This window comes from Nerophis lumbriciformis, linkage group LG07, assembly GCF_033978685.3.
Source record: "Nerophis lumbriciformis linkage group LG07, RoL_Nlum_v2.1, whole genome shotgun sequence".
Taxonomy (NCBI): Eukaryota; Metazoa; Chordata; class Actinopteri; order Syngnathiformes; family Syngnathidae; genus Nerophis; species Nerophis lumbriciformis.
The window spans coordinates 20521714-20548406 of NC_084554.2; the positions used below are offsets into that span (position 1 = coordinate 20521714).

The window sequence follows — 26693 nt, forward strand, 5'->3', positions numbered from 1 at the left end:
ACAATTCAACTATTTTTTTTAAAAGGAACAATTTGATATTGGCTACGCTAGTGTATGAACTATTTCATTCTATGGTCAACATTTGTTGACGGACAATTTTTTTATTTTTATTTTTTTTTATACAACAAACAAAACCATTCTTTTGTGTGCATATGCTCTTCCTCCTGTTAAATAGTTAGGACCTTGGCACCAAGCAGGTTAGATCTGTACAAGCTAAGTCTATGAGCATGAACTGATGAAAGCTACTCGGATGAGAGGCCTAATGTCTTCTAAGACAAACTGAACAGTCAACTGATCAGTTGAATGCCCTGGGAACAACAATAACCTGGATGAATGAAAATACCCACAGCCCAGGTACATTAATCTTAAACTATAAGAAAAAAGCACATTCTCTAAAAGTAAAATGTTTACAGTACTTTAAAAACATTTCAAACGGTATATATTGTAAAAGATGCTGTAAAGCCAAGATTAAGTAAAATGAAACAGAATCACACTTCCAATATATTTATTTTTTAGACATGAACCCCAAAAAATACTTGAATGAATATTTGTATGATTGGATGATATAAAAATGATAAAATGTATAAACAAAAGAACAGAAGTCTTGATCTTCAGGACAATCAATAAAGTATCCAGTGTACTTTAGAGCTGCTCTGCATTTCTTACAAATGGCGTGGCTTTTCCATCCTTGTAAAATAAAAAAATTTAGACTCTCCAAACTTTTTGTTTTGTTTTGCTGAAAACCACAAACCACATAAAAATAAGTTACGACTTCATATCATAATAATAATAATAATAATGGATTAGATTTATATAGCACTTTTCTAAACACTCAAAGCGCTTCACAGAGAAGTGAGAACCCATCATTCATTCACACCTGGTGATGGGAAGCTATTTTCGTAGCCACAGCTGCCTTGGGGTAGACTGACGGAAGCGTGGCTGCCAGTTTGCGCCTACGGCCCCTCCGACCACCACCTGTCATTCATCATTCATTCACCAGTCTGAGCAGCACTGGGGGCAAGGGTGAAGTGTCCTGCCCAAGGACACAGCGGCAGCCATTTGGATGGTAAGAGGCGGGGAGCAAACCTGCAACCCTCAGGTTTCTGGCACGGTCGATCTACCCACTACGCCATCCATTTTTCATTCTCAAACATCTTTTATGGACATGCATGCACAACAAACATGGATTTTGGTGCGATACAGCCGTGACTGACAGCGTCAATCATTTTATTCACACTAAATTAATTAAAAAATTTTTTTAAACCAAGTTCAACTTTCAAATGTATAAACGTTTACTATGTTCATTTAAACCACTATTAGTAACATGTAATGGTTCCGATACGATACCAATATTGGAGCCTTGAGTATTTGCTGATACCGACATTGATTTAATATATCAGCAGGAATCAAACAATTGTATTTTGTAGTGTGGAATATTAGAAAAGGTTTGATCAAGTGAAAATAGTCCAAGAGATAAATGGTAGGTATAAAAAACACTAACCTATTTATTAATAATCACCTGGAATGGACTTACACTGTCTTTAAGTTGAAGTGGAGTGGTAATTGTTTTGTCAACACCTAGGTGGTCACAATAATTTATGAAGCTAAGCTCATGACAGTAAGTTGAATGATGCGTACACATCTGTTACTGTATACTTTTAGGTAATATGCAACTACAATTGATAGGTTTATATTGACAAAACTGTAGATTTAGATTGCAATATTGTTCAATTATTATTACCTATGTCTATCTTGTGTGCTAAGCTATGGTGTAGCTGCTAGCTCGTAGGCCTATAGCTCACCATGTTTTCCCTTTGTAAATGACCACAAAAAATACAAGACCAAACTTGTGTGCTTATTGGAGGACATTTAGATGTTAATTGGCTGTCTAGCTTTGTACAAGTAAACACGCTGCAGGACTATATGTATCGGACATTACATCACACCTTTTATATGGAAGCACATATCACCTACAGTAAGTGATTTCATTATATACGGACCAATACCAATATTTGATCAGGACACCCCTAGTAATATATGCCAGCAGTTTGTAGTGTTCTTGTATGTTTTGCTTTTAAAATTTAAATTGGAGCCTACAAACCACCTTGAATACAACAGTACATTAAGCTTGCAGTTGCAGAAGGTTGTGCAATATTTTGACACCATACACACATTAGTGCTTTATGTCAAATCATACACCACAAAACAAGTAACACATTCATGTTACTTATTCAGTGAAAAACTATTCAAGTACTAAGTACATGGTAGGTAATTTCTGAATTAGTTGGTATTATTTGGTAATGGTACTTACACTACAATCGTAGTTGGTGCGTGTGTATGTGTGAGAGACACTAACAATATTCCCTCTAACTTTTCGCATGTGTGAACAAATGCACAACCTCCCGGAGTATTCTGTTGAGTTGAGTTTATTTCGAACATGCATGCATACAACATGATACATCACAATTTCCAGTTTCTCTATTCAACATGTTCGAAAAGGAGTAGGAAGAACAGAGCTTATTTAAATCCTACCTACCCCTTTTCTTTTACATGACAGTTACTAAAACTTTTGTTTTAGAAAAAGTGGACCACATGTGGGCAACATCGGACGTACACACGGTGGCCACACCAGTAGCAGACAAGACATAAGTTAAATGTCTTATAATAAAATGACAGTAGTCATTTCCAATAGATTTTCTTATAGATGATTTGGACTATTTACAATGAAACTAACAAAAAAAATCCATAAATAAAGATTCTTGATACATGGCAGTAGAACAAGCACAAGCCTAATTGGAGAGCGTGGGTGTACAGTACTTCTTTGTTTCAACAAAAGGTCATGAGCATTTACCTCTCAACTCTGCTGCACTTTTAGGTATAGGCTAACCAGCACAACAGTGACACGCACAGCAGACTGTTGACATTGATTGGCTGCATGTGAGCCGCATCATAGTGTAACGACCTGACGTCTACAGTTTGTGTATGGTTTTGGAATTTCCCGACTTTATGTTACCATAAACACATCAATAATGACTGCCTCTGTTGGCGCAAGTGAAAGCAGCTGCTGTTGATATGACCGAAGACAGTCGGTTTTGACGTGGTTTGTACGGCAGAAAATGACTAGTTTTGACAGATTAAATTTGTTCGTTAAATGTGTTTTGATGTGGTTACGGCTGACGGTTTTGCTCAATAAAGTGATCGATGGACATCCTGTCCTTAAACCGCCTCAACAGACGTTACAATTGAACAGTGTAGCCGAACATTGTTTTTTGTTGTGGCAGCTTTTCACCTGTCAGAGTTGCATAGCAAAATTGTACAGTGTGTTTATTTTGTTTAAGGTTCCCATCCATCCATCCATTTTCTACCGCTTATTCCCTTTGGGGTCGCGGGGGGGCGCTGGAGCCTATCTCAGCTACAATTGGGCGGAAGGCGGGGTTCACCCTGGACAAGTCGCCACCTCATCGCAGGGCCAACACAGATAGACAGACAACATTCACACTCACATTCAAACACTAGGGCCAATTTAGTGTTGCCAATCAACCTATCCCCGGTGCATGTCTTTGGAGGTGGGAGGAACCCACCGGAGTACCCGGAGAGAACCCACGCAGTCACGGGGAGAACATGCAAACTCCACACAGAAAGATCCCGAGCCCGGGATTGAACCCAAGACTACTCAGGACCTTCGTATTGTGAGGCAGATGCACTAACCCCTCTTTCACCGTGCTGCCCTGTTTAAAGTTGTGGTTGGATTTAATTTTGTGCGAGGCATAAATTTAATGTGCGCAAGAGACATGAGCAGTGCGCAATTGCATATGTGGGCACCTTGCTTGCTTGCTTGTGGCTGTCCATCGATTACGATGATGACGTTGCTCCAGTAATGAGTTATTGAGGGGGGTTTCGTATATGCCATTGCATGTGGCTGTGCAGGCCAATGCGCGACCCGCATGGTTTGCCACATGTGGGGCAGATGTAGTCCACAGAAAAGGTGCATATTTTACAGCCACTTATGACAGTACTAATGTTAGCATATGCTAGCTAAAACAAACATCTACAACTCACTGCAACAGGTTTTCTCTAGTTGGAAGTGTATGAATTATTGTAGGCTGAAATGTGAACATTTCTACTGACATGATATACATGTTTTTTTTCCTAGTGTGTAAGTGAACATTGACTGGCTGGGGTAGACAACGTGGAGAAAATTATAACTGGAGATCTGAACACAGATATTCAACGCAGAGATGCGCCTGTCTTCAGATCCTACAGCAAGCTTTGTAATCTACACGGTCTTTCCCAGCTAATAACACTATCTACAAGGGTGTGTGATTCCACCCAACCAACCATAGATCTCATTCTCACCGGCCTAAAATAAAAAATAGTGGGGTCATGATCTGTGGTTTTAGCGACCACTATCTAACCTTCTGCACCCGCAAAATAGCTAAACCCATAGCCAACGGCCACATAACAGCTCAATCCAGATCCCTTGAAAAATACTCCAGTGATAATTTCAACCTAAAATTAGGTGAGTGGGACTGGTCCCCTGTGCTCACGAGCAACCTGGTCAATGATGCTTGGAATCGCTTCAAAACAGCGTTCGTAACGATAAATGACATGGCTTCCGTGAAGTGAAGTGTGAATTATATTTATATAGCGCTTTTCTCTAGTGACTCAAAGCGCTTTACATAGTGAAACTCAATATCTAAGTTACATTTAAACCAGTGTGGGTGGCACTGGGAGCAGGTGGGTAAAGTGTCTTGCCCAAGGACACAACGGCAGTGACTAGGATGGCGGATGCGGGAATCGAACCTGCAACCCTCAAGTTGCTGGCACGGCCGCTCTACCAACCGAGCTATGCCGCCCCATGATCCTGAGAACAGTCAGGATCAAAGCCCGCTCTGAACCATGGATGAATCCGGACCTATTAGCTACCATAAAAGACAGACAAAAAATATTCCGAATACCAAAAGTGTAAAACCGAAGTAGATATACAACCCAATAACCTCAAATCACTCCTTTCAACACTCAAAAAGCAATGCAATAAATTAAGAAATAAGACAACCAACCTGACCAAATCCTTAAAAAAAATTACATTAACGACAAAATAGAGGAAAACACAAATAAGCCACGTGAGCTCTGGAAAATCCTCAACAACCAGCTTCCTGGTTGCAGCCAGAAACTTAAAGGGGAACATTATCACCAGACCTATGTAAGCGTCAATATATACCTTGATGTTGCAGAAAAAAGACCATATATTTTTTTAACCGATTTCCGAAATCTAAATGGGTGAATTTTGGCGAATTAAACGCCTTTCTATTATTCGCTCACGGAGCGATGACGTCACAATGTGACGTCACATCGGGAAGCAATCCGCCATTTTCTCAAACACATTACAAACACAGAGTCAAATCAGCTCTGTTATTTTCCGTTTTTTCGACTGTTTTCCGTACCTTGGAGACATCATGCCTCGTCGGTGTGTTGTCGGAGGGTGTAACAACACGAACAGGGACGGATTCAAGTTGCACCAGTGGCCCAAAGATGCGAAAGTGGCAAGAAATTGGACGTTTGTTCCGCACACTTTACCGACGAAAGCTATGCTACGACAGAGATGGCAAGAATGTGAGGATATCCTGCGACACTCAAAGCAGATGCATTTTCAACTGGACAGATCAGCTTTCAGGAAAAGAGAGCGGATGAGGGTATGTCTACAGAATATATTAATTGATGAAAACTGGGCTGTCTGCACTCTCAAAGTGCATGTTGTTGCCAAATGTATATGCTGTAAACCTAGTTCATAGTTGTTAGTTTCCTTTAATGCCAAACAAACACATACCAATCGTTGGTTAGAAGGCGATCGCCGAATTCGTCCTCGCTTTCTCCCGTGTCGCTGGCTGTCGTGTCGTTTGTCGATTTTGCTTGCATACGGTTCAAACAGAGATGGCTCAATAGCTTCAGTTTCTTCTTCAATTTCGTTTTCGCTACCTGCCTCCACACTACAACCATCCGTTTCAATACATGCGTAATCTGTTGAATCGCTTAAGCCGCTGAAATCCGAGTCTGAATCCGAGCTAATGTCGCTATACCTTGCTGTTCTATGCGCCATGTTTGTATTGGCATCACTGTGTGACGTCACAGGAAAATGGACGGGTGTATATAACGATGGTTAAAATCAGGCACTTTGAAGCTTTTTTTTTTTTAGGGATATTGCGTGATGGGTAAAATTTTGAAAAAAACTTCGAAAAATAAAATAAGCCACTGGGAACTGATTTTTAATGGTTTTTAACCCTTCTGAAATTATGATAATGTTCCCCTTTAAAACCAGACTCACCAACATCAACATCAAGGAGGGTGACTCTCTCATTACAGACAAAATGGAGGTAGTAAGCAGACTTAACACCTTTTTCACCAGCATAGCCACAACTCTAGTCAACAAGCTGTCCCACCACTCTGGTCGCTTTGGTGTAGAACACATTAAAGCCTTCTACAGAAAGCTAGGAGTATCCAACAACGATTTCAAATTAGAAATGGTCTCAGCTGATGAGGTGCTTAAAAAATTGAGCACGCTCCATCCAAACAAGGCCACCGGCCTTGACAATATCCCCTCCAGATTCCTCAGGGACTCTGCCACCACCATTGCCCCAATCATCACGCACATAACAAACCTCTCAATTACACAAGGCCAAGTACCAAAAGATTTCAAGATAGCAAGAGTAACTCCCCTCTTTAAAAAAGGTGGCAAATTAGAACGTGGCAACTACGGACCTGTTTCTATTCTCAGTTCCATTTCGAAAGTAATGGAAAAAATAGTTTATGAACAGGTCGATAGTTACCTTGCCACTAATAAACACATGTACAAATTCCAATCTGGCTTCAGAACTAACCACTCCACTGACACATGCCTTCTCTATCTGACCGACCACATCAAACATGAGGTGGACGCGGGCAAATACTGCGGCATGGTCATGCTGGACCTTCAGAAAGCCTTTGACACCATTAACCACGCTATACTGTTGGATAAGCTCAGAGGAATCGGATTTGATAAAACCTCATCGAGCTGGATGCAATCTTACTTGGAGGGGAGGAAACAGGTGGTAGAGGTGAACGACACCGTGTCACCCCCACTCTCAGTAAGCTGTGGAGTCCCCCAAGGCAGCATATTAGGGCCTTTAATGTTCCTAATATACATAAACGACATGTCATCAGCATGCGACTGTGAATTCTTCTTGTTTGCGAATGACTCGACCCTGCTGGTATCCGGCAAGGACAAGTCACAGGTGGAGAAAATCCTCAGTGCTGAACTCTGTAGAATTTTCACCTGGCTTGCTGACATGACAACAAGCTATCTATACACTTGGGTAAAACAGAATCCATCCTATTTGGGTCCCACATCAACCTTAAGAAAGTCAGTGACTTCACTATAAAAGTGGGTGACATTGTTATCACCAGGAAAGATGAGGTCACCTACCTAGGTTCCATTCTAGAGGCTAATCTTTCCTGTGATAAAATGGCAACCAAGGTAATCAAAAAGGTCAACCAACGAACAAGATTTCTCTATAGAATCTCCTCTCTGGTCAACAAAAGCACCATGAAGATTCTCGCGGGAACTCTCATTCAACCCTTTTTTGATTACGCATGCACCTCCAAAACCCTCAAATCTAGACCCCAAACATCCCACTACAAGCTAGTCAGATTACTTCTAGACCTCCACCCCAGATCACACCTCACTCCTACCCACTTCTCCAAAGTGGGCTGGCTCAGGGTGGAAGACAGAGTAAAACTACTTGCACTGAGCCTAGTCTATAAAATCCGCTACACCTCCCTGATACCTAAGTACATGTCAAACTACTTCCTTAACGTAAATGACCGCCATAACCACAACACCAGGTGGAGCTCCACTAACCACGTTAAACCCAGATTCCGATCTAACAAAGGTCTAACTCATTCTCTTTCTATGCCACATCAATATGGAATGCACTCCCAACAGGTGTAAAAGAAAGGGCATCTCTATCCTCCTTCAAAACCGCACTAAAAGAACACCTCCAGGCAACTTCAACCCTAAACTAACACTCTCCCTTCCACATCCTACCCGCCGGATTGTAAATAATCAAATGTAAATAATCAAATGTAGATACTTATTCTTATGCTTTCTGGTCTCTCTCTCTATGTCCACTACTTGCTGTACATATCCTACCAAGTCAGTCCTACACTGTTCCAATGTCCATTTCTCTGATGATGCAATTGTTGATGACTGAAGTGTTGATATCAACCAAACCTAACCCCCGTGCCCCCATCCACATCCCGGATTGCAAATAATTCGATGTATATACTCTGATGATTATCTTGTGTGATGACTGTATTATGATGATAGTATATATCTGTATCATGAATCAATTTAAGTGGACCCCGACTTAATCAAGTTGAAAAACTTATTCGGGTGTTACCATTTAGTGGTCAATTGTACGGAATATGGACTGCACTGTGCAATCTACTAATAAAAGTTTCAATCAATCAAAAAAACATGGGACAATGCATATTAATGAACATCAAATGTAAGTGTGCCAAATTGTGGCCAAAGGCTAATTTCCATCTGCAGTTTCCGGCAGGTCCATAAAAACTTACCATATTTTCCGCACAATAAGGTGCACCGGATTATAAGGCGCGCCTTCAATGAATGGCCTATTCTAAAACTTTGTTCATATATAAGGCGCACCGCATTATAAGGCGCATAGAATAGACGCTACAGTAGAGGCTGGGGTTACGTTATGCAACCCGTAGTTGCGAGACCTGATGTGGCTCAATATTGGTCTATATATAAGGCTCACTTGATTATAAGGCGGACTGTCAGCTTTTGAGAAAATTTGAGGTTTTTAGGTGCGCCTTATAGTGCGGAAAATACGGTAAGTTAGACAGCATCAACATTAGACAAAAAGTACAATAAAATACAAATTCAGACATAAAAATAAAATGGAAACCCATATAAGACAGTAGGTTGCTTCATTACCTTAATTAACATAGGACAAATCAAGAATAAAGTCACCACAGTAGTTCAAAGATCAAGGCAGATGGCGAAGTGCAAGTGTGCTAAATTGATGCATACAATGTGCTGAAGGAAAAAAATACACATCTCCCTTGATCTAGTAAGTTGGTGCGGGTATTATTGGACATACCCCTGGTGTAGAAGTAGTTAGCTTTAACAGATATGTTCATGCTTATATACTGTAAGTATATCTAGACATGAAGGACTGCACAAAATATGAATATACAACTTTTAGAATAGAAATCCATAGAAACAAATGGTAAGTATGTCTAGTTGTATTATATATCTATGCTCTTTTCTTCGATAACACAAACATGTCTTTTGAGAGTTTTTTTTGTTTACAAAAGGAAAAGAAGGTCAGGGCTTCTAGTAATTCAGCATTATGGTAAGTTGTATTTTTCATGCACTTATTTTTGCTGTATTTATCGGCCACGCGTGACAGGCCGCTCCATGAAAATAATGCCTAAATTAAACCGCTGGTATACATGACTGTCACATGATAAGCACTGCTAAAATCCTGAGTTCCAGCACAAAGCTGTTTCGGACATTTTACGACATTTAAAGTGTTATTCTTGGTGAAATGTTTGTCATTGATTGTGTTAGGTTTGCAAATGAATGTGTTGCTGACCTTTGAGAAGGAGAACTTGTGGATGGACATTCCAACTCCTTTCTCACTGTTCTTCATGCTGGCAGAACCCCTTGGTGCCTGCAGTGTCACCATCTGGTCGTTTTCAATCACTACACAATGCTGAAAACAAACATTATGCCAGATATTCATGTGAAAAATCGACATGCTGTAAAATACCTGATCTTCATTGTTATAAAGTTCTTCTTTGGAGAAAGGTCGAACTCTTAGGTAAACTTTCATATTCTGCGGGTCTGCTACAGCTGGTGCTTCCGCCTACAAACAAAAGAACGACATGAAGCACAAACACGACATTAAATACATACAAATACAAATTAAATAATATGAACTACAAACAAATGAAATACAAACAAATAGTTTCTGCAGATATCAACAAACCTAATTAACGCAACTTTAAACAAATGTAATGCTCATGTCCTACTGCAAATCGCTATACATAGTCAAAAGCATACAATTGTCCGTATAGACAAAATCGTAAGTTGTAATTGACAATGATATTGTTGAATTGTTGAAAAGTATACATTAACTGTGGCCAAAGTAAGAAATAATGTAAAGGCAAGTAAGCCTTCCAAACAAACTATTACTGCCGTATTTTTTACCAGTGTAATTGGAAGGTCAAAAACTTAATTATGCTAAATAAACAAATAAAACTGACTCCTGAACTCTGTTAGCAAAAACAGTTCAATAAATACTGAACATCTTGAAGTGGGGTTTTCCTCAATTGCTTGTATTCTGTCATGTGACTATTTCCCGGAAGTGAAAACCAGTGGTGGTCAACCAAGCTAAGATGGTTATGTGTACAGCAAGCAGCGTGCGAACTCCGAGTACATACGGTGCCTAGCTTTTCCTGCAAAAAGCAGATATGAGCAAAAAATAAATCCAAACGGAAAAGATCCCTATACTTTATCAAAAAAAGATTTGTTGAGTGATAAACGATTATCTGTCAGTGGAGTTCTCAGATATGTCTAACTATCATGAGCTCCAGACATCGGTGATTCTACATAAACCTGATGAAAACTTGTAAGAGCATGGAGGCCTACAACTTCTTTGTGTGTGGCAGGGTCAAGGAAATTGGTATCAAGACTGTCCCGGATAAATATGCATAGTTTTTGCTCGTGTAAGGTTGCATTTTATGATTTAACTTGATGTCTACAGCCATGTTTGTTGACTTGTTGTATGTAGTTTACGAGTAGCGTGTTTCTCCCTGTCTTTATCAAAATATGATCATAGATGTTAACATTGTGTATGTGCTGAACGATACATTTATGATTGCGGTCTTTGGTAAAAGCTTAATGCCTTTAGCTCAGGGGCCGCATGGAGGCAAATCTATTCCCATCTGGGCCGGACTGGTAAAATCATGGCATAATAACTTAAAAATACAACTTTGACAACTGATTGTTTTCTGTTTTACTTCGGCCAAAATAGAACAAACATTCTGAAAATGTACATATCACAAATAATCCTCTTCACAAAACACTTCAAGTTACCGTATTTTTCGGACTATTAGTCGCAGTTTTTTTTTCATAGTTTGGCCGGGGGTGCGACTTATACTCAGGAGCGACTTGTGTGAAATTAACACATTACCGTAAAATATCAAATAATATTATTTAGCTCATTCACGTAAGAGACTAGACATATAAGATTTCATGGGATTTAGCAATTAGGAGTGAGATTGTTTGGTAAACGTATAGCATGTTCTATATGTTATAGTTATTTGAATGACTCTTACCATAATATGTTACGTTAACATACCAGGCACGTTCTCAGTTGGTTATTTATGCGTCATAAAACGTACTTATTCAGCCTGTTCACTATTCTTAATTTTTTTTAAATTACCTTTCAAAAGTCTATTCTTGGTGTTGGGTTTTATCAAATAAATTTCCCCAAAAAATGCAACTTATACTCCAGTGTGACTTATGTTTTTTTCCCCTTCTTTATTATGCATTTTCGGCCGGTACAACTTATACACGGAAAAATACGGTAGTTGAAAATTCTGAGGAAAAAATTGGTGCAGTTTCAAAAACACAATGAAGAACACAATGAATCTAGACTTAATCTCAGTATATCTACAAAGCAATTAAACTTTAAGTCACAGCCCATCTCGGATTGAACAAAAAAAAATAAAATCATAAATACAAACTATCAACTACCTCATCTGTTATTTCCACTGTTTACTTTAATAAGACAATAACTATATCAATGTGCAGTGTCTCATGTAGCATTTCAAGTGGGGTTACCAATTTTTAATTTTACTCCGGTTTGTTTTAAATTGGGTCAAGGGGGAGGAGTCGCAGCTAACTCTTGCTTGCCTAACATAATTTATATTGCCACATTCAGTGGACACATTTTGAACAGCAGTTTCTTTAATTAAAAAATGTGGCTCAATTTTACACTTAGCAAACTCATCTCGTGGGCCTGATTGAACCTGTTAGCGGGCCTGTTTTGGCCCGCAGGCCGCTTGTTTGATATCCTTGTTTTAGGTTTTACTCACATTTACTTTGATGCTTTAAGAAATACAAATAAAGATATTTAACAGGAAATACAAAATGGTAAAAACATATCAAACCTTTAAAGAAGTGATCACTGCAAACGCTTGCATTCTTCGACTGTGCTCCCTTGGGCTGGGGTGCGTGAGGTTTTTCTCGTCTCTTAAAATATTGCACTCTTCCGCCCTTCTTAATGCGATTTGGATGGTACGTACAGCCAAAGACAAGCAAAAGGCATTTTTCTTTGAGAAAGGCTAAATCGCACCTAATACTCATTGAGAACTGAGCTAGCTTGACCACCATGCCATGCATACTCAATGAGCCCCACGTAACAAAGTAAAATCCAAGCAACCGGGAAAAACTGCATTGGTTTGTTTGTTGACATTTGCAATTGTATGACATTTTTAAAATGCTGCTATACATCGTATTTACTTTTTAAATGCCATTTAAGGCCTTAATTTTCATAAAATCGATTTAATTACTTTAATGCCCGAGGAAATGACGCATGGAAAAACTTAAATACAAATCAAAGGTTTTTTTTAAGCCTCTAAGTTAACAGTGTCTCAAAGGGCTTCAGAAACTCCCGACATACAGGCAAAACAAATTAACAACAGCCCGTGGGGAAAAAGAACATTTTAGAAGGGACAGCAGATGTAGGGACCCCACGGGTCCTCTGCCAATGGATGTCAGACAGTCGGTACAATTATTGAATTGTTCAATTATTAGATAATGTGAGAGTCCAGACAAAAATACATGAAACCAATACAAATACAAAAACATGAAACACAAACAAATACAATGATATGAAATACAAATACATTGAAACCTTTTTTGACAAAATCAAAATGGAGGATTGGTAACCTTTTTGGGCGAAGAGTCGACAGGAGCAACAAGACAAGTTAATTCCATGTCGTCGCAGTCCAGATGCTGACTCGTCATAATTTTAATGTACTGCAGTCTCTTTCTAGCCCTTTCTGAAATAGTGATATCCAACACAAACAGGAGCACTCTGACAAAGTGTTCAAGAAAGGCACTAATACGCACCTGCTAACAGTAGCATGATACACGACGTGCTCCTAATTACTTTAAATGGCTACAGGTGTCAATTAAAGTAACAGCCAATCAGCGTTGTATGTTTCGTGACGTCAGGCGCAAACCTACATTTCATTGGCGCATTTCTATCATACAATCGATTTTCAACTTAACTTTTTAACATGTATACTAGTCTATTGAGTACATAAGTGTGTCTACACTGATAATGATGAGCTCCATTTGTACTGGGAAGTCGGAATTTCCTAGTTCCCAATTGAAATTTTTACTTGAACGCCCCTTGAAGTTGTATTTACGACATCGGAGCATGCTCACCACACCCGAGTTCGTTCCAAAGATGGCTGCTCTCGATGTAAACAATGATGTCCGCTGCTATAATATCTGTTATTTGCACTTCTGATTAGTTTTCGTCGCAGTAAATCAGCCATGTACAATGTATTGTTGTACGTGTAGCTATGATAACGTCACTAGCGCGAACTGCGTTTATGTCATGTGATATACACTAGGGACGTCGCTGACAATAGCGTCTGTGATTTATTTTCATCCCGTGTTTGAAAGTTGCAGAAAGAGTGCATATTTTCACATACATTGTTTATATTCCCACTTCTCTGTGAGCGCTTTGAGTATCTAACAATATTATTATTATTAGCCTTTATTTAACCAGGTAAAATCCCATTGAGATCAAAGATCTCTTTTCCAAGGGAGACCTGGCCAAATGCAGCAAGGTTACATTAAAAACAGTAAACAAATACATAAAACATCACATTTACAACATTAAAACTTGCTCACATGACACATGTGCATACAGACAAGGTAGACTGCAGTCCTTTCACAGAAGCTTTAAACTCATTCAGCGTAACTAGGGTTTGAAGTTTAATATTCGATTGTAGGTTATTCCAAGCCTTCGGTGCTGAAAACCTAAATGCTTTCTTGCCCAGTTCAGTTCTTACTTTGGGGACAACAAATTGCAGAACATCCATTGAACGAAGATTGTGACTTCCTTGTTTCTTTGTTAAAAGACAAGACAGATAAGATGGAGTGATACCCAGAATGGTTTTGTAGATGAAAACATACCAATGATTGAGGCGTCGAGCACATAAAGATGTCCAGTTAACCATTGAGTAGAATAGAAAAGCGTGATATAAAATCTAATCCATTATTATTCAGACAAGCGCAAAAATAGCTTTCGTGGATGTGGCCATCTTGACGTCATTATAACAGCTCCAATTTCCCACTTCCCAGGTAAATGGAACGCAGCATTAATACAGTTCTGTAAAACGAAGTAAGTATCCGGATGTTACACTCCAAAATAGAAGTGAGTGAGCATATTGTCATCGACTGTTTAAGTCACGTAAAAAAAATAAAACCTCGCGATCTTCTTGGCTAAATAGTGGAAGGGGAGAGGGTTAACTTGTAATTATGGCGGATAAGGAGCAACCAATATCCGTAGATATGAAGTATTTTTAAATGATAAATAGGTGTAAGGAAATACTTTGAATTAAAAATACAACTTTCAGAAGCAAATACAATAAGTGAGCAAAAACAGAACGAAAGCGATGGTCTTTTCCAGTGGTTCTCAAAATGTTCACTAAGTACCTCAGAAAAAAATTGTCTCTCCAAGTACCACCATAATGACCAACATTAGAATACAGTAGCCAGCGTAACACACCTAAGCATTCATTAAATACAAGGGAGAGGTTTTATTTAATAAGTGTATTTATTATTCTTGGCCCTAGTAACATTACACACAATTTGAACAGTAACACTATGTTTAAATAATGGAAAATAAAACACTGTACTTTAATATAGTGATTATTTGGCAAACTAGTGACACACATACAACTGTTTGACAATCACTGCATTATACTATATTACATAACATTTAAATGAAGTTTAATAAACTATGTGATCACAGGTTTTATTTGGCTATGACTGGTCCATTCTTGTTACAATTAATGAGTACTCAAAGGCTTGGAGGATACGTTTATATTTGCTGGGCAAACTATACCCTAAAACATGCATTAAAATGAAATGTATAGCACAGTAATTGAAATGTAATATGATATAAATCATAGTAATGTTCAATGTGTATTTTAACTTACGGTAGTTGTCCACATTGACCAACGGGTGCCCACGCGCAGGCTTTCCTGACCTATGAATTATCTACTGGTGCTGTACACTGCTCCTCCGGAGGATAAAAAGCATATTTTACTGTCCATGTGAAATATGTTTTAACAAAGGCTTCATTAGTTTGAGTATGTGTCAAATCGGCGCATTAAGTTTGTTGCTAAAATGTCATTTAGGCTGCCAGACTAGAACAATGTCAAATAATCGTGACAAAAAGCAAAGTAGTTTGGTATTCTTTATTGACGCTGAAGCATATTTATGCGTCAGCAATGGTAACTTCGACCTCAACGCCAGGTTCGATGCTAATAGAAGTGATCTGCTTGACAATTTCAGATGGGCTGTGCAGATCAATTAGGCGTTTGTGAATCCTCATCTGGAAGCGATCCCAAGTTTTGGATCCTTCACCACAGGGGGTCTTCCTGGTGGTGATACGCAGGGTCTGAAAAGGACAGCAAATAACAAATGTAAAATGCAAAGATCGCTACTTTAAAAGAACCCAACATTAAAAACTTCATACCAGAAAAAATACATCACATGAATAAACTCAACTATTTAACTTTTCTCAGGTCCTGTTTCACACGGGAACACTTGTTTTATTTTCTTGCTAGGTTAAAAAACAACTATTGACAGGTGCAAAGGACATAATGACAATAAAGTAGGGCTGGGCGATATATCGATATACTCGATATATTGCGGGTTTGTCTCTGTGCGATATAGAAAAATACTATATCGTGATATTAGAGTATACGTTCTCACGCAGTTGCTTTTAGCTGCTGGCATTACACTACAGCAAGGGTCACCAACACGGTGCCCGCGAGCACCAGGTAGCCCGTAAGGACCAGATGAGTAGCCCGCTGGCCTGTTCTAAAAATAGCTCAAATAGCAGCACTTACCAGTGAGCTGCCTCTATTTTTTTTAATTGTATTTATTTACTAGCAAGCTGGTCTCGCTTTGCTCGACATTTTTAATTCTAAGAGAGACAAAACTCAAATAGAATTTGAAAATCCAGGAAAATATTTTAAAGACTTGGTCTTCACTAACTGACAAAGAAACAGATAACAGATTTGGTGTCCAGTTCAAAGTGTGACATGATTTATTTAAAAATTTGAGAGTTGACTTTTGTATTGTACATGAGTTATTATTTGTACAAACATGGTGCAAAGTAATTCATGATTTGTTAAAAAAGGTTAGTGGCTAGCTAGTTAAAATGGGATATTGTGATTTTACAAGACTGTCTTAGAAGTGATCATTTGAAAATGTTCAATTTGAAAAATGTGCACTTAGAGAAAATATAAAAATAAAGTGTTGCATATTGATATTTATCTGTTTCTATATATATTTATTGTGAGAAATCATTAAGATGATCAATGTTTCCACAAAGATAAATAGCATTAATTATTAATAATAACAGAGTTAAAGGTAAATTGAGCAAATTGGCTATTTGTGGCAATTTATTTAAGTGTGTATCAAACTGGTAGCCCTTCGCATTAATCAGTACCCAAGAAGTAGCTCTTGGTTTCAAAAAGGTTGGTGACCCCTGCACTACAGGCTCTTCCCACTCTTTCTTCTCTCTCCTTCACAGACAGCAAGCGCACCTTCTTACATACGTCACATACGTATACGCCCTCTCGGAGCAGCATGGGTAACGTTAGCTGTGGTGCGAGTGGTAATACGAGAAAAAGAAAGTGCGAATCTGGTAACAAATGAAGGAAGAATTAATTCCCAAGAAAAACAGCAGGGGGTCCATTGTCTGGCGGTGGTTTGGATTCAAGCGAATATGTCGAACAGACAACCGTATATGTCAAGTGTGGGGCAAAAGCATTGCTACAAAAAGTAGCATTACTGCTAATATGTAGCATAATTTGAAAAGTCACCTGCTAGAGAATGAAGAGTGCTTAATCCGCATGTCAAAATCTCCGTTCGGTGCCACACCAACAAAATGCCGAGGAAACCATTTCCACATCAACACCGATTGAAAAAAATAGTCCACAACATAAAGAGATAACGTCCGCTGGAACCTACCACATAGCGAAGGACGTACACAATTTGATTTCCTATTATGCAGCTCATTTTTATTTAACAGTTATTGAAATATCTTGTGACATCATGCACAAAAGTGCACTTTAATTTACTGTTGTTTTGATATGTCATCTTAGTGACATCATGCACAAAAGTGTACTAATAACTTGTTTTAAAATGTCTCTGACAATCTTGCACTTTCTGTTTTGAAATGACATGAATCATCATACTGCTGTGATTATATGCATCAAGTGTTCATTCAAGGCTAAGGCAAAATATTGAGATATATATCGTGACATAGCCTAAAAATATTGAGATATTAAAAAAAGGCCATATCGCCCAGCCCTACAATAAAGTGTTCAAAGGAGGTGCTAGGTAATAAGAAAGTAAATGATGTTGGGAGATATTTATACAACTACATGACTTGATTTAGTCTTTTGATACTATTAGTATGACAGTGTGCCAAGAGAGGAACTGTGGGATTGAATTAGAACGCCAGGAGTGGCAGAGAAGTAGGACTGTATGAATAATGGACATCGAATCGATATTAAGGTTTCAATTAGTGCAAAAAACATAACGGCAAGAAGTAGGGTTTTTTTTCTCCCACTCCGCCGTTATCAGCATTTGAGTAACAGACATGTATGGGAATCAAAATTTTTGAGCCTCGCGTTTCATCTCTTGTCAAAGAGAAGGAAAGACGAGTCTCATGTCAAACAAGGAGAGGGAAAGAGTCCTCACTCTGCATCACTCTCCTGAGCACATTCATTTAACACTAGCAATAATTGAACGCAGTGAGCCCTCTTTTCAGTCATCCACAATCTTTGTCTCGGTGGGCGGAGAGGAAGACTGCCAGGTTTACACAGAAAGCAAAGACAGAGAGCCTCACAACTCGCTAGTGAGGAGTTGCGCAAAGTAACAAAAATTAGGAGGGTAAAAAAATTCATTACAAAGCCAAATGTTCTGTTGTGGGAATATTTCAGCTTGAAATCAGATGGGCAATATGAGCCCATCAACATGGACTAACACAAATACCGTGTTCGCAATTAAAAAAACAACAAAAAAAGACAACTTGACTTAGTTTTTCCAAATTGGAATAAAAAATGCTATTTAAGATGTTAGACATTTATTTACATTCAATCTTAGCTTCCAGAAATTAGTATTTGGTTTTAAAAGTATTTACCTTCCAATTACAAAACAATGGGAAACCATTCTACAGTAATGAGAAATAAGTGTCTCTTTAAATGGTTACTTGCATTAGTATTATGATTTCATGACATTTTAAAACACTGTATAGCTGATTTTGGTTATTTCTTTAGTTTAGAGCGTGAGCTTTGAGTGTCTGCATAAAAGCACTTTTTATTTTTTTATAAATTATTGCATATTGTTTTGTGTGGTACCTTGAGACAAGAATGTTGACAGTTTAAAAGTAACATATCTTCCTTCACTTGAAGTTTTATGCATTTATATGTATAAAATATAAAAATCGCAAATTAAATTACAATCACAATTTGAGGAAACAATCGCAATTAGGTTTTTTTCTTTCTCAAAAGCGTGCAGCCTTATAATTTAAAAAGCAGCTCAGACTGTTTTTAAATGTTAATATCGCCGATGATCACTCTTATTTAATCTTAATAGCCAAAATCCTGATGGCGATTAAAATTTGACTGATTGTGCAGCCCTAGACTTGTATATAAAATTAGTTTTTGCAGTGGTGTACTGGTTAAGGACAATAAAGAACTCCTAGTGATCGTAGCGTGAAGAACTTGGTAATATTTAAAATATGATCTGTGCTGCACGTCTAGATGATAGTTTTGTCATAGTGCAAATTAAAGCAACTACAGCACCAACCGCTCTGTTGTTGGAAGCTGTTGCATTCTTGGTTTTCTGGTCTCGAGACGGCACTGCAATGTCATCTCAACGTAGTACCTTGCTCGTAAACACAGCAAATATTATCACTATTTATAGGGGTGTAACGGCATTGTAGATACCGCGGTATTGTAGTGGTTTCAAAATCACGATATTCCTGTGACGTATGAAACAAAAGCTTAGTGGGTAGTTTTTTTGGCCCTTTTGCATTGGCCTGCCTAAAAATAAACTCCGTCTCCCATAATTCTCTGCTCAAGGCGGTACCAGAAAGTCGGGACCGGAAGCCGGCTAGCCAGAGTGTGCCAAAAAAAGGGGTACAAGTCAGTGCAGGCTGCACTCTGCCTGCTAGCGGGGTTAGCGCTATGCAGCCAGCTAACCATGCAGCGTCAGAGTTAGCGGTTTTATGTGGAAATCTAAAAAAATACCACTTTGGCTAGAAAAATATTTTTTTAAGTGGCACCGATGCACAAGCGTGTACCTTGGTTGGCATGCGGACTGGTCCTTTCACCTTCAGGTTCTTCTCCTTAGCCCCACGGATCAAGTCAGCGCAGACTGAGGGCAAAAACTAAGCGTCACGTACATATTGCCAACATTCTTTAGGAGAGGCGCTTTCAAAGATGGGCTCAGAATAGCGTATTTCACACATCAGGGTTAGTCAGTGGAATAATTATCCTCATCGTCAAGACTTCATTAGGTATAACATACTATGAAAGAGTACCTTTCTCCAGAGACTTAACGTTACGGCTGGTGAGGGTGATGCGGATGCGGTGAATCTTCACCTCAGTCTCAACAGGTGCCTTCCCAGTATCCTTGAAAGCCTGCAAGACAGAAAATTAGTCAGTTCAAATTAAATGTTGACAAGTCACATGTAGAAAAACAGGACTTAAGTTCAGCATGCCACATGTACAATGGCAGAGAAGACTGTGTGCCATACAGTCCTCAAGCTGTCAATTAAAGTTGAGCTTTTGAGATTAGCTACCGTCTCATAACTGAGGACTACAGTTGTAATGCAATCCAGTAAACTACTTTTCACCAAGCAAGAGCTTTTCTTCCAGACACCAGTAAACTGGGGAAACACATCAGCAACAGAAGCACTAAACAAAATATTCCCCAAAGCTGGGAAAGCATAAATTATGTTAGCATTAAAATGAGGAAGGAAGCTGTTGAGTGACTAACAAATATGCTTATGAGTGCAATGTTAAGACACTGCACACCCAGAAAGATGTGCTTCAAAATGTAGCCAGTCGACCATAACAGACTAACTTGAGTGGTTGCAAATATAAAAGGAGAGAAGAGGAACATAATAAATATTACTACAGTTGATGTGCAATGAGTTATGGATTTGAAATTACATTTATGGATTTAGTATAATCGTTGTAAAGAGATTAAAGTATATATGCTATGGTATTACGCAACTTAACAATCTACAAACTAAACTTTAGAAGACAAGACAAACTATTACACATGAAACACCAATGTGATAACTTGCTAGACATAACTTGATAGCCGCGAATTCCCTTTCCTTCATTTTGTTTAGCATTAGCTGCTAAACGCGGGGAACTTCTTCAATTAACTCGACTGGATAATACAAGAACTTTTAACGCCCAAATGACATGGCTAACAATATACAACAGTTTAGCTGCGATTATTCGAGCACATTTAAAGATTTAATTAACATGTAGTATCGGGGAAATGATTATTAACCGCCGTATAATCAATACGACGGTTAGCAAGGCTAGGCTAGAGACAAAATCAGTACCAATTAGCTTATAATTTGATTTGAACATCAACCGTGTCGTCTTGTGACATCGTAAACCCAGGCAATAGTTATGAATTGGAAACATACCATTGCAATATTTCCTGACCGACTTATTCGGGAGAAATTCAAGCGAACAGCGGTGAGTCAGGAAGGTGCAGCGTGGTTAGCTATGAAAAGAGCGAGCGCGGTTGGTTTTCTGTTTATATACTGCTCATCCGGGTTCTTCGCGTTTCTTCTTCTTTGTGTTTAACTCTTTAAATTACAGCGACAGTAGGTGGCAGAGTATGGACACTACATTAGACAAAAAGTCATTTGGTTACTTTTTTCTTTGATAAAGGTTGTATGTACTAAAAAAATATTTCTGTTGGTTAATAAAAAAAATATTCTTGGCGCAAGTACTGCTTGCACACTATTTTTCGGTAAATGCACTATTATAACTATGGATGTATTCATAATATCACTTCGATGTTTTAAGGTTAGTGGAATCTAAAATAAATAAATATAAATAAATGTTTTTTAATTATTGCATTTTAATTACAAATTTATATTTCAAAACATTATTTATTTTATATGTATTATTAATTAAACAATTATTTCTTCATTAATTAATGACTACAAATAAATTAATTTAAAAAAATCAATAGATGAACTCTAAATGATTAACAATGAGTAAGCACTTATTACAAACAATACACATGCATTTTATACAGTACATGTAATGTATCTCTTTAACTGTTTGAAGGCCTCAAAACCGTGTGCCAGCATCACCACAACTTCACAACAACACTTCCGGTCGACTCTACAACACTTCCGGTCGACTCGACAAATAACAAATGGTATTATATTGGGTAAAAAAAGACAACACGTAATCGTGTAATATAATCTTCAACCATTTTAAAACAAGTTCTGCGTTATATTTGTATGGATGTTTTTTGAGTAAAATTAAATGTTATTGTTTGACACGGATTATATGAAAACAATTACCATTTTCAATCACTTGTTAATCCCTAATATTTAGATGTATACACCCCTCAAATGTGTGTTTGAAACAATTACCATAGTCTACTCGTATTATTAATTAAACAATTATTTCTTCATTAATTAATGACTACAAATACATCAATTAAAAAAAATATCAATAGATGAACTCTAAATGATTACAAATTAGTAAGCACTCATCACAAACACTACACATGCATTTTTATACAGTACCTGTAATGTATCTCTTTAACTGCTTGAAGGCGACAAAACCGTGTGCCAGCATCACCATAACTTCACAACAACACTTCCGCTTGAAAACAAACCAAAAAACAATACTTCCTGTTAGAAAAAAAAGTTACATTTTGGAGAGCACAGTCCATATCCATCCATTTTCTACCGCGTATTCCCTTCGGGGTCGCTGCAGGAGCCTATCTCAGCTACAATCGGGCGGAAGGCGGGGTACACCCTGGACAAGTCGCCATCTCATCGCAGGGCCAACCAACACAGATAGACAGACAACATTCACACACTAGGGCCAATTTAGTGTTGCCAATCAACCTATCCCCAGGTGCATGTCGATTCTACAAATAACAAATGGTATTACATTGGGTAAAAAAGACTACATGTAATCATGTAATGCAATCTTCAACTATTTTAAAATAAGTTTGGCATTATATTTGTGTGGATGTTTCTTAAGTAAAATTAAATGTTATTGTTTGACACAGATTATATGAAAACAATTACCATTGCTTAACATTTTCAATCACTTGTTAACCCCTAATATTTAGATGTATACACCCCTCAAGTGTGTGTTTGAAACAATTACATTAGTCTACACGTATATTTATGAGACCTAAAAAAACAATAAAACGAGCGCATATAATAAGACTATAACTGGAAACCTTTGTTTTGAAGGTAAATCGGAAGTTGTGTTAGGCGAAATGTCGCTACTGATGATTCCAGAAGGAGTAACGGGTGCCCACTGTTATCCGGTAAAGTTGTTTTCTTGTAAAACTCCAGATGAATATGAAGTCAACTTTCAAAAGAGTCAAGGTTTAAAACCGTCTCGTGAAAGAGTGTGTCAGTGTCGGTGTTGTCGTGAAGTGAAATAGAGGCTGAATGGCAGCACGAAGAAGGCGGACATGAACTTCGGTGTTCCCGCTAACTCGCTGCTTCTCCTCCGTGCCTGCGATGATGGAGACCATGAAGCTGCTCGGCGGATTCTGGAGTCCGAAACCTCCAGAGACTCTGGGCGGCACAGCAGACTGCGCTCGGACGCGGGCTCAGAATGCAACGCGACGGACTTGTTGTTGTCTCCGGTACCGGTGGACTGTACGGACGAGGAAGGCAACACCGGCCTGCAGTTTGCATCCGCCAGCGGTCACGAACACTTGGTGCGGTTTCTGCTTCGGAAGGGGGCCTCGGTGGACAGCCGCAACAACTATGGATGGACACCGCTCATGCAAGCTGTCAGGTGTGTCAGCATCAGAAAATAACTTCTCATGAGTTTTATTATCTATATAGCAATTATTTATTTGCATGATGAAAACTACTCAGGGGCTGTCAATGATGGCGACCATCTGCCTCGACCGCTTGGGTTTGTAGTATTAATTTAATGACATACTATATGTATAAATGCCAGGTCTATACTATATATTGCAGTGGCGGGCTGTGCGTTTCCCACCAAGGCCTTCAGTGATGTCAGACTTTAGTGATTCCCTTTCAAAATACCATCATTGATGTCCCCACATGACCATTGCTGGAGAAATACTATATAGAAACACATTTACGCCCTACTGGGCATTGAATCACCACCAACAATGTACGTAACGTTTTTTTTATTTTTTATTTTTGGGACGGCGTGGTGCGGTTGGGAGAGTGGCCATGCCAGCAACCTGAGGGTTCCTGGTTCGATCCCGAGCTTCTTCCATCCTAGTCACGTCCGTTGTGTCCTTGAGCAAGACACTTCACCCTTGCTCCTGATGGGTCATGGTTAGCGCCTTGCATGGCAGCTCCCGCCATCAGTGTGTGAATGTGTGTGTGAATGGGTGAATGTGGAAATAGTGTCAAAGCGCTTTGAGTACCTTAAAGGTAGAAAAGCGCTATACAAGTATAACCCATTTATTTATTTTCTGGCGCATTCAAAAATCAATAAACCCGCATCAGCAATTAAAACATATCTTATATCTTATGTCAAAATTAAAATTGCAAAAAACATATTAAACGTTAAAAAATAAAGAAATAAAATATCTGAACTCACAATCTGTAGCACCCATTCAAGCTTCTCATAGTTTCTCTTTAAATATCTTTCTTGAAAATGGCCTTGCAAATATATGTGTTGTCTTGTCTAATCATAAAAGATGTAGACGAGGCGTGTTGGCTGAGTTCTTCAAGTTTACTCCACAAGGTGCTCATCAAAAACATCCCGCGGCTACTGCGCATGCTCTTCACTACTGTGGCACGCTGGGTAATGGTGCTCTTATGTTACCTAGCTCATAACATCACTATATATCTGCCTTAGGCCATCTAGAAGGCCTTACTGACAACAACTCGTGATATGATTGGTTATCGCAACTGTCTGTCAACTGTATGTCCCCGTTCACTTACAGTGCACGGACGCCATGCAGCATTGTTGATTCTGAAGCCTTCGGGCAGATTTCGTACAGATTTCCTACTAGCTAGCTGAATTCTGATTGGATAAAAACTCTATAACCTAAGCAACAGCGCTGGAAGGAGCATAATATGACATGAAGAGAATATGAATACTTTTAGATATTTAGGGAAAAAACAAAAACAAAATTTTTTTTATCTTTAATTATGAACAGGATTTCTGGTTATGTTAGGCCAGCAGCGAAGACCTTGCTGGCCCTGACGGCACACCGCTGATATATTGATGTTGTGTGCCCAACTTATTACTTTTTATTTAGTGCACTCTAAGCTTAACAATACACCAAGAAAGCTTTTTTTCTTCTTCTGCCTTTTATTCCTGCTCTTACTTCTTCCACTTCCCGGTGTCCAACACACAACACATGTCCTCATATCCTGTGTCTCCCGCCCTTAAGTTCCCCTTACCATGGTTCCGGTATTATCCTGTGACCTGATTAACCAATACATAACATCGCCCTTTTCCTTGGAAATAAACTTGTACCTTACACAACCTCTGTAATGCCATCATACATGCACAATGGCAATTTAAACAAACACTGCACATTCACCACCACATTTACATGTGGTGAAGAAGGAGCTGAGCCGGAAGGCAAGCTCTCAATTTACCCGTCAATCTACGTTCCCATCCTCACCTATGTTCATGAGCTTTGGGTTATGACCGAAAGGACAAGATCTCGGGTACAAGCGGCCAAAATCAGTTCCCTCCGCTGGGTGGCGGGTCTCTGCCTTAAAGATAGGGTGAGAAGCTCAAAATAAAGCCGCTGCTCCTCCACGTGGAGAGGAGCCAGATGAAGTGGTTCGGGCATCTGGTCAGGATGCCACCCGAAAGCCTCCCTAGGGAGGTGTTTGGGGCACGTCCGACCGGCAGGAGGCCACGGGGAAGACCCAGGACACGTAGGGAAGACTATGTCTCCCGGCTGGCCTGGTAACGCCTCAGGAGCTGGATGAAGTGGCTGGGGAGAGGGAAGTCTGGGCTTCTCTGCTTAGGCCGCTGCCCCCGCGACCTGACCTTGGATAAGCGGAAGAAAATGGATGGATGGATGGATGCACATTTACCTCTTTTTTTCAATGTGCAATTCATTTCAGAACAAAATCACTGAATCTTTCAGGGGGTTTTGTAACCCTTTTAGGTCTGGCCTTTAACATCTCTGACCTCTGGATGCTTTGTTGTGGTGGGTGAGTGACATTAGTCTGCGTGTGTGTGTGTCTACATCAAGTGCACTTTTCTCAGTCCACGGTGTCACCTCTTGTGTGTCATGTGCCTCAATAGACCTATCTGTCACATATCTTTTCACATGTGTGGTGTTCCTCTGATATTTAGCCCCTGTTGGTGATTCAACCACAACCGGATTTCCTGTCTTGCTCATAACCTTGTGTCACCGACGTCCACCTGTGAGGACCGAGCTCCCCCGTCGTTCATCAGCATACAGCTTAGCTTTCCTTTCCCTTTTGCTCAGCATCTCTATCTCGTACCTCCAGTGACACTTTTTGTGCTCCTCTAAGATCTGGCAATTTTACTCTCATCTTCCGGTTGAAGAGCAGCTCAGCTGGGCTTTTCCCGGTGGTCGCATATTCCAAGCTGCGGTACACCGTCACATACTTTCTCGTTTCAGGTTTCCAGTCCAGTCCTTCCGCTTGTGCAATCCTTATTCTTTTCATCAGTGATGAATTCCGTCGCTCAACTTTGCCATTCGCTTGGGCCCGCTTTGGCGTTGTCTTTACGTGTGTGATCCCATTTGCCTCACAATATTCCCTGAATAATTCAGACTTGAATTGGGGTCCTTGGTCTGATCTGCAGGAAATTGGTAGTCCATGACACCCAAAAATAGACTCCAGACTGTCAATGACCTCTTCTGTCTTTGTGGAAATCATGATGTCATACTCATGGTAGCGACTGTAGTAATCCACCACCACAAGTATGGAGTGGTTAGTCGGCAATGGTCCAAGCAGATCTATGGCAACATCTTGCCAGGGACCATCTGGTAGACTTGTAGGCCTCAGCGGTTCGGGCAAATCAGCCCGGGCTACAATTTGACACCCATGACATGCCTTGCAGTGTTT

General features: G+C 39.3%; 3 protein-coding genes and 1 non-coding gene across 6 annotated transcripts in view; 1 reads left to right on the forward strand and 3 right to left on the reverse strand.

The window, feature by feature from the left end:
• Positions 1 to 13244, reverse strand: part of LOC133609770 (kinesin-like protein KIF20A) — a 40465-nt gene extending 27221 nt beyond the window's left edge. For 2 of the 3 annotated variants that reach the window (XM_061965685.2, XM_061965683.2), the window contains exons 1-3: positions 13025 to 13244; positions 9837 to 9932; positions 9660 to 9779 (exon numbers count right to left, since the gene is read on the reverse strand). In XM_061965685.2, the coding sequence (XP_061821669.2) occupies positions 9660 to 9779; positions 9837 to 9932; positions 13025 to 13102 (294 nt within the window). In that variant the 5' untranslated portion in view covers positions 13103 to 13244. The remainder of the gene's footprint in view (positions 1 to 9659; positions 9780 to 9836; positions 9933 to 13024) is intronic. The other variant, XM_061965686.2, reaches the window with a different exon arrangement.
• Positions 13245 to 15562: 2318 nt separating this feature from the next.
• rps20 (ribosomal protein S20) lies at positions 15563 to 21218 on the reverse strand. The gene is made up of 4 exons (XM_061965682.2): positions 21072 to 21218; positions 19944 to 20043; positions 19704 to 19777; positions 15563 to 15779 (listed from the first exon to the last, which is right to left on the reverse strand). Exons 1-4 carry the CDS (start codon positions 21072 to 21074, stop codon positions 15597 to 15599), a joined length of 360 nt encoding a protein of 119 aa, XP_061821666.1. The 5' UTR covers positions 21075 to 21218; the 3' UTR covers positions 15563 to 15596.
• Positions 19842 to 19907, reverse strand: LOC133609949 (small nucleolar RNA U54). Its single transcript, XR_009815809.1, has one exon. It is a non-coding gene; the product is annotated as a small nucleolar RNA U54 (small nucleolar RNA).
• Positions 21219 to 22914: 1696 nt separating the features above from the next.
• The window catches only part of LOC133609257 (ankyrin repeat and SAM domain-containing protein 6-like), a 49621-nt gene continuing 45842 nt past the window's right edge, over positions 22915 to 26693 (forward strand). Inside the window, exon 1 of the mRNA XM_061964766.2 lies at positions 22915 to 23439. Coding sequence (XP_061820750.1) covers positions 23108 to 23439 — 332 coding nt within the window. The 5' untranslated portion in view covers positions 22915 to 23107. The remainder of the gene's footprint in view (positions 23440 to 26693) is intronic.

Bases quoted from the DNA above. Each gene is read 5' to 3' on its own strand.
- rps20 (XM_061965682.2), bottom strand. The intron at 19,778-19,943 runs GTACTCTTTCAT...TTTTGCCCTCAG, and splicing joins CGTTAAGTCTCTGGAGAAAG to TCTGCGCTGACTTGATCCGT. The intron at 15,780-19,703 runs GTACACGCTTGT...TGTCCTTTTCAG, and splicing joins CAGTCCGCATGCCAACCAAG to ACCCTGCGTATCACCACCAG.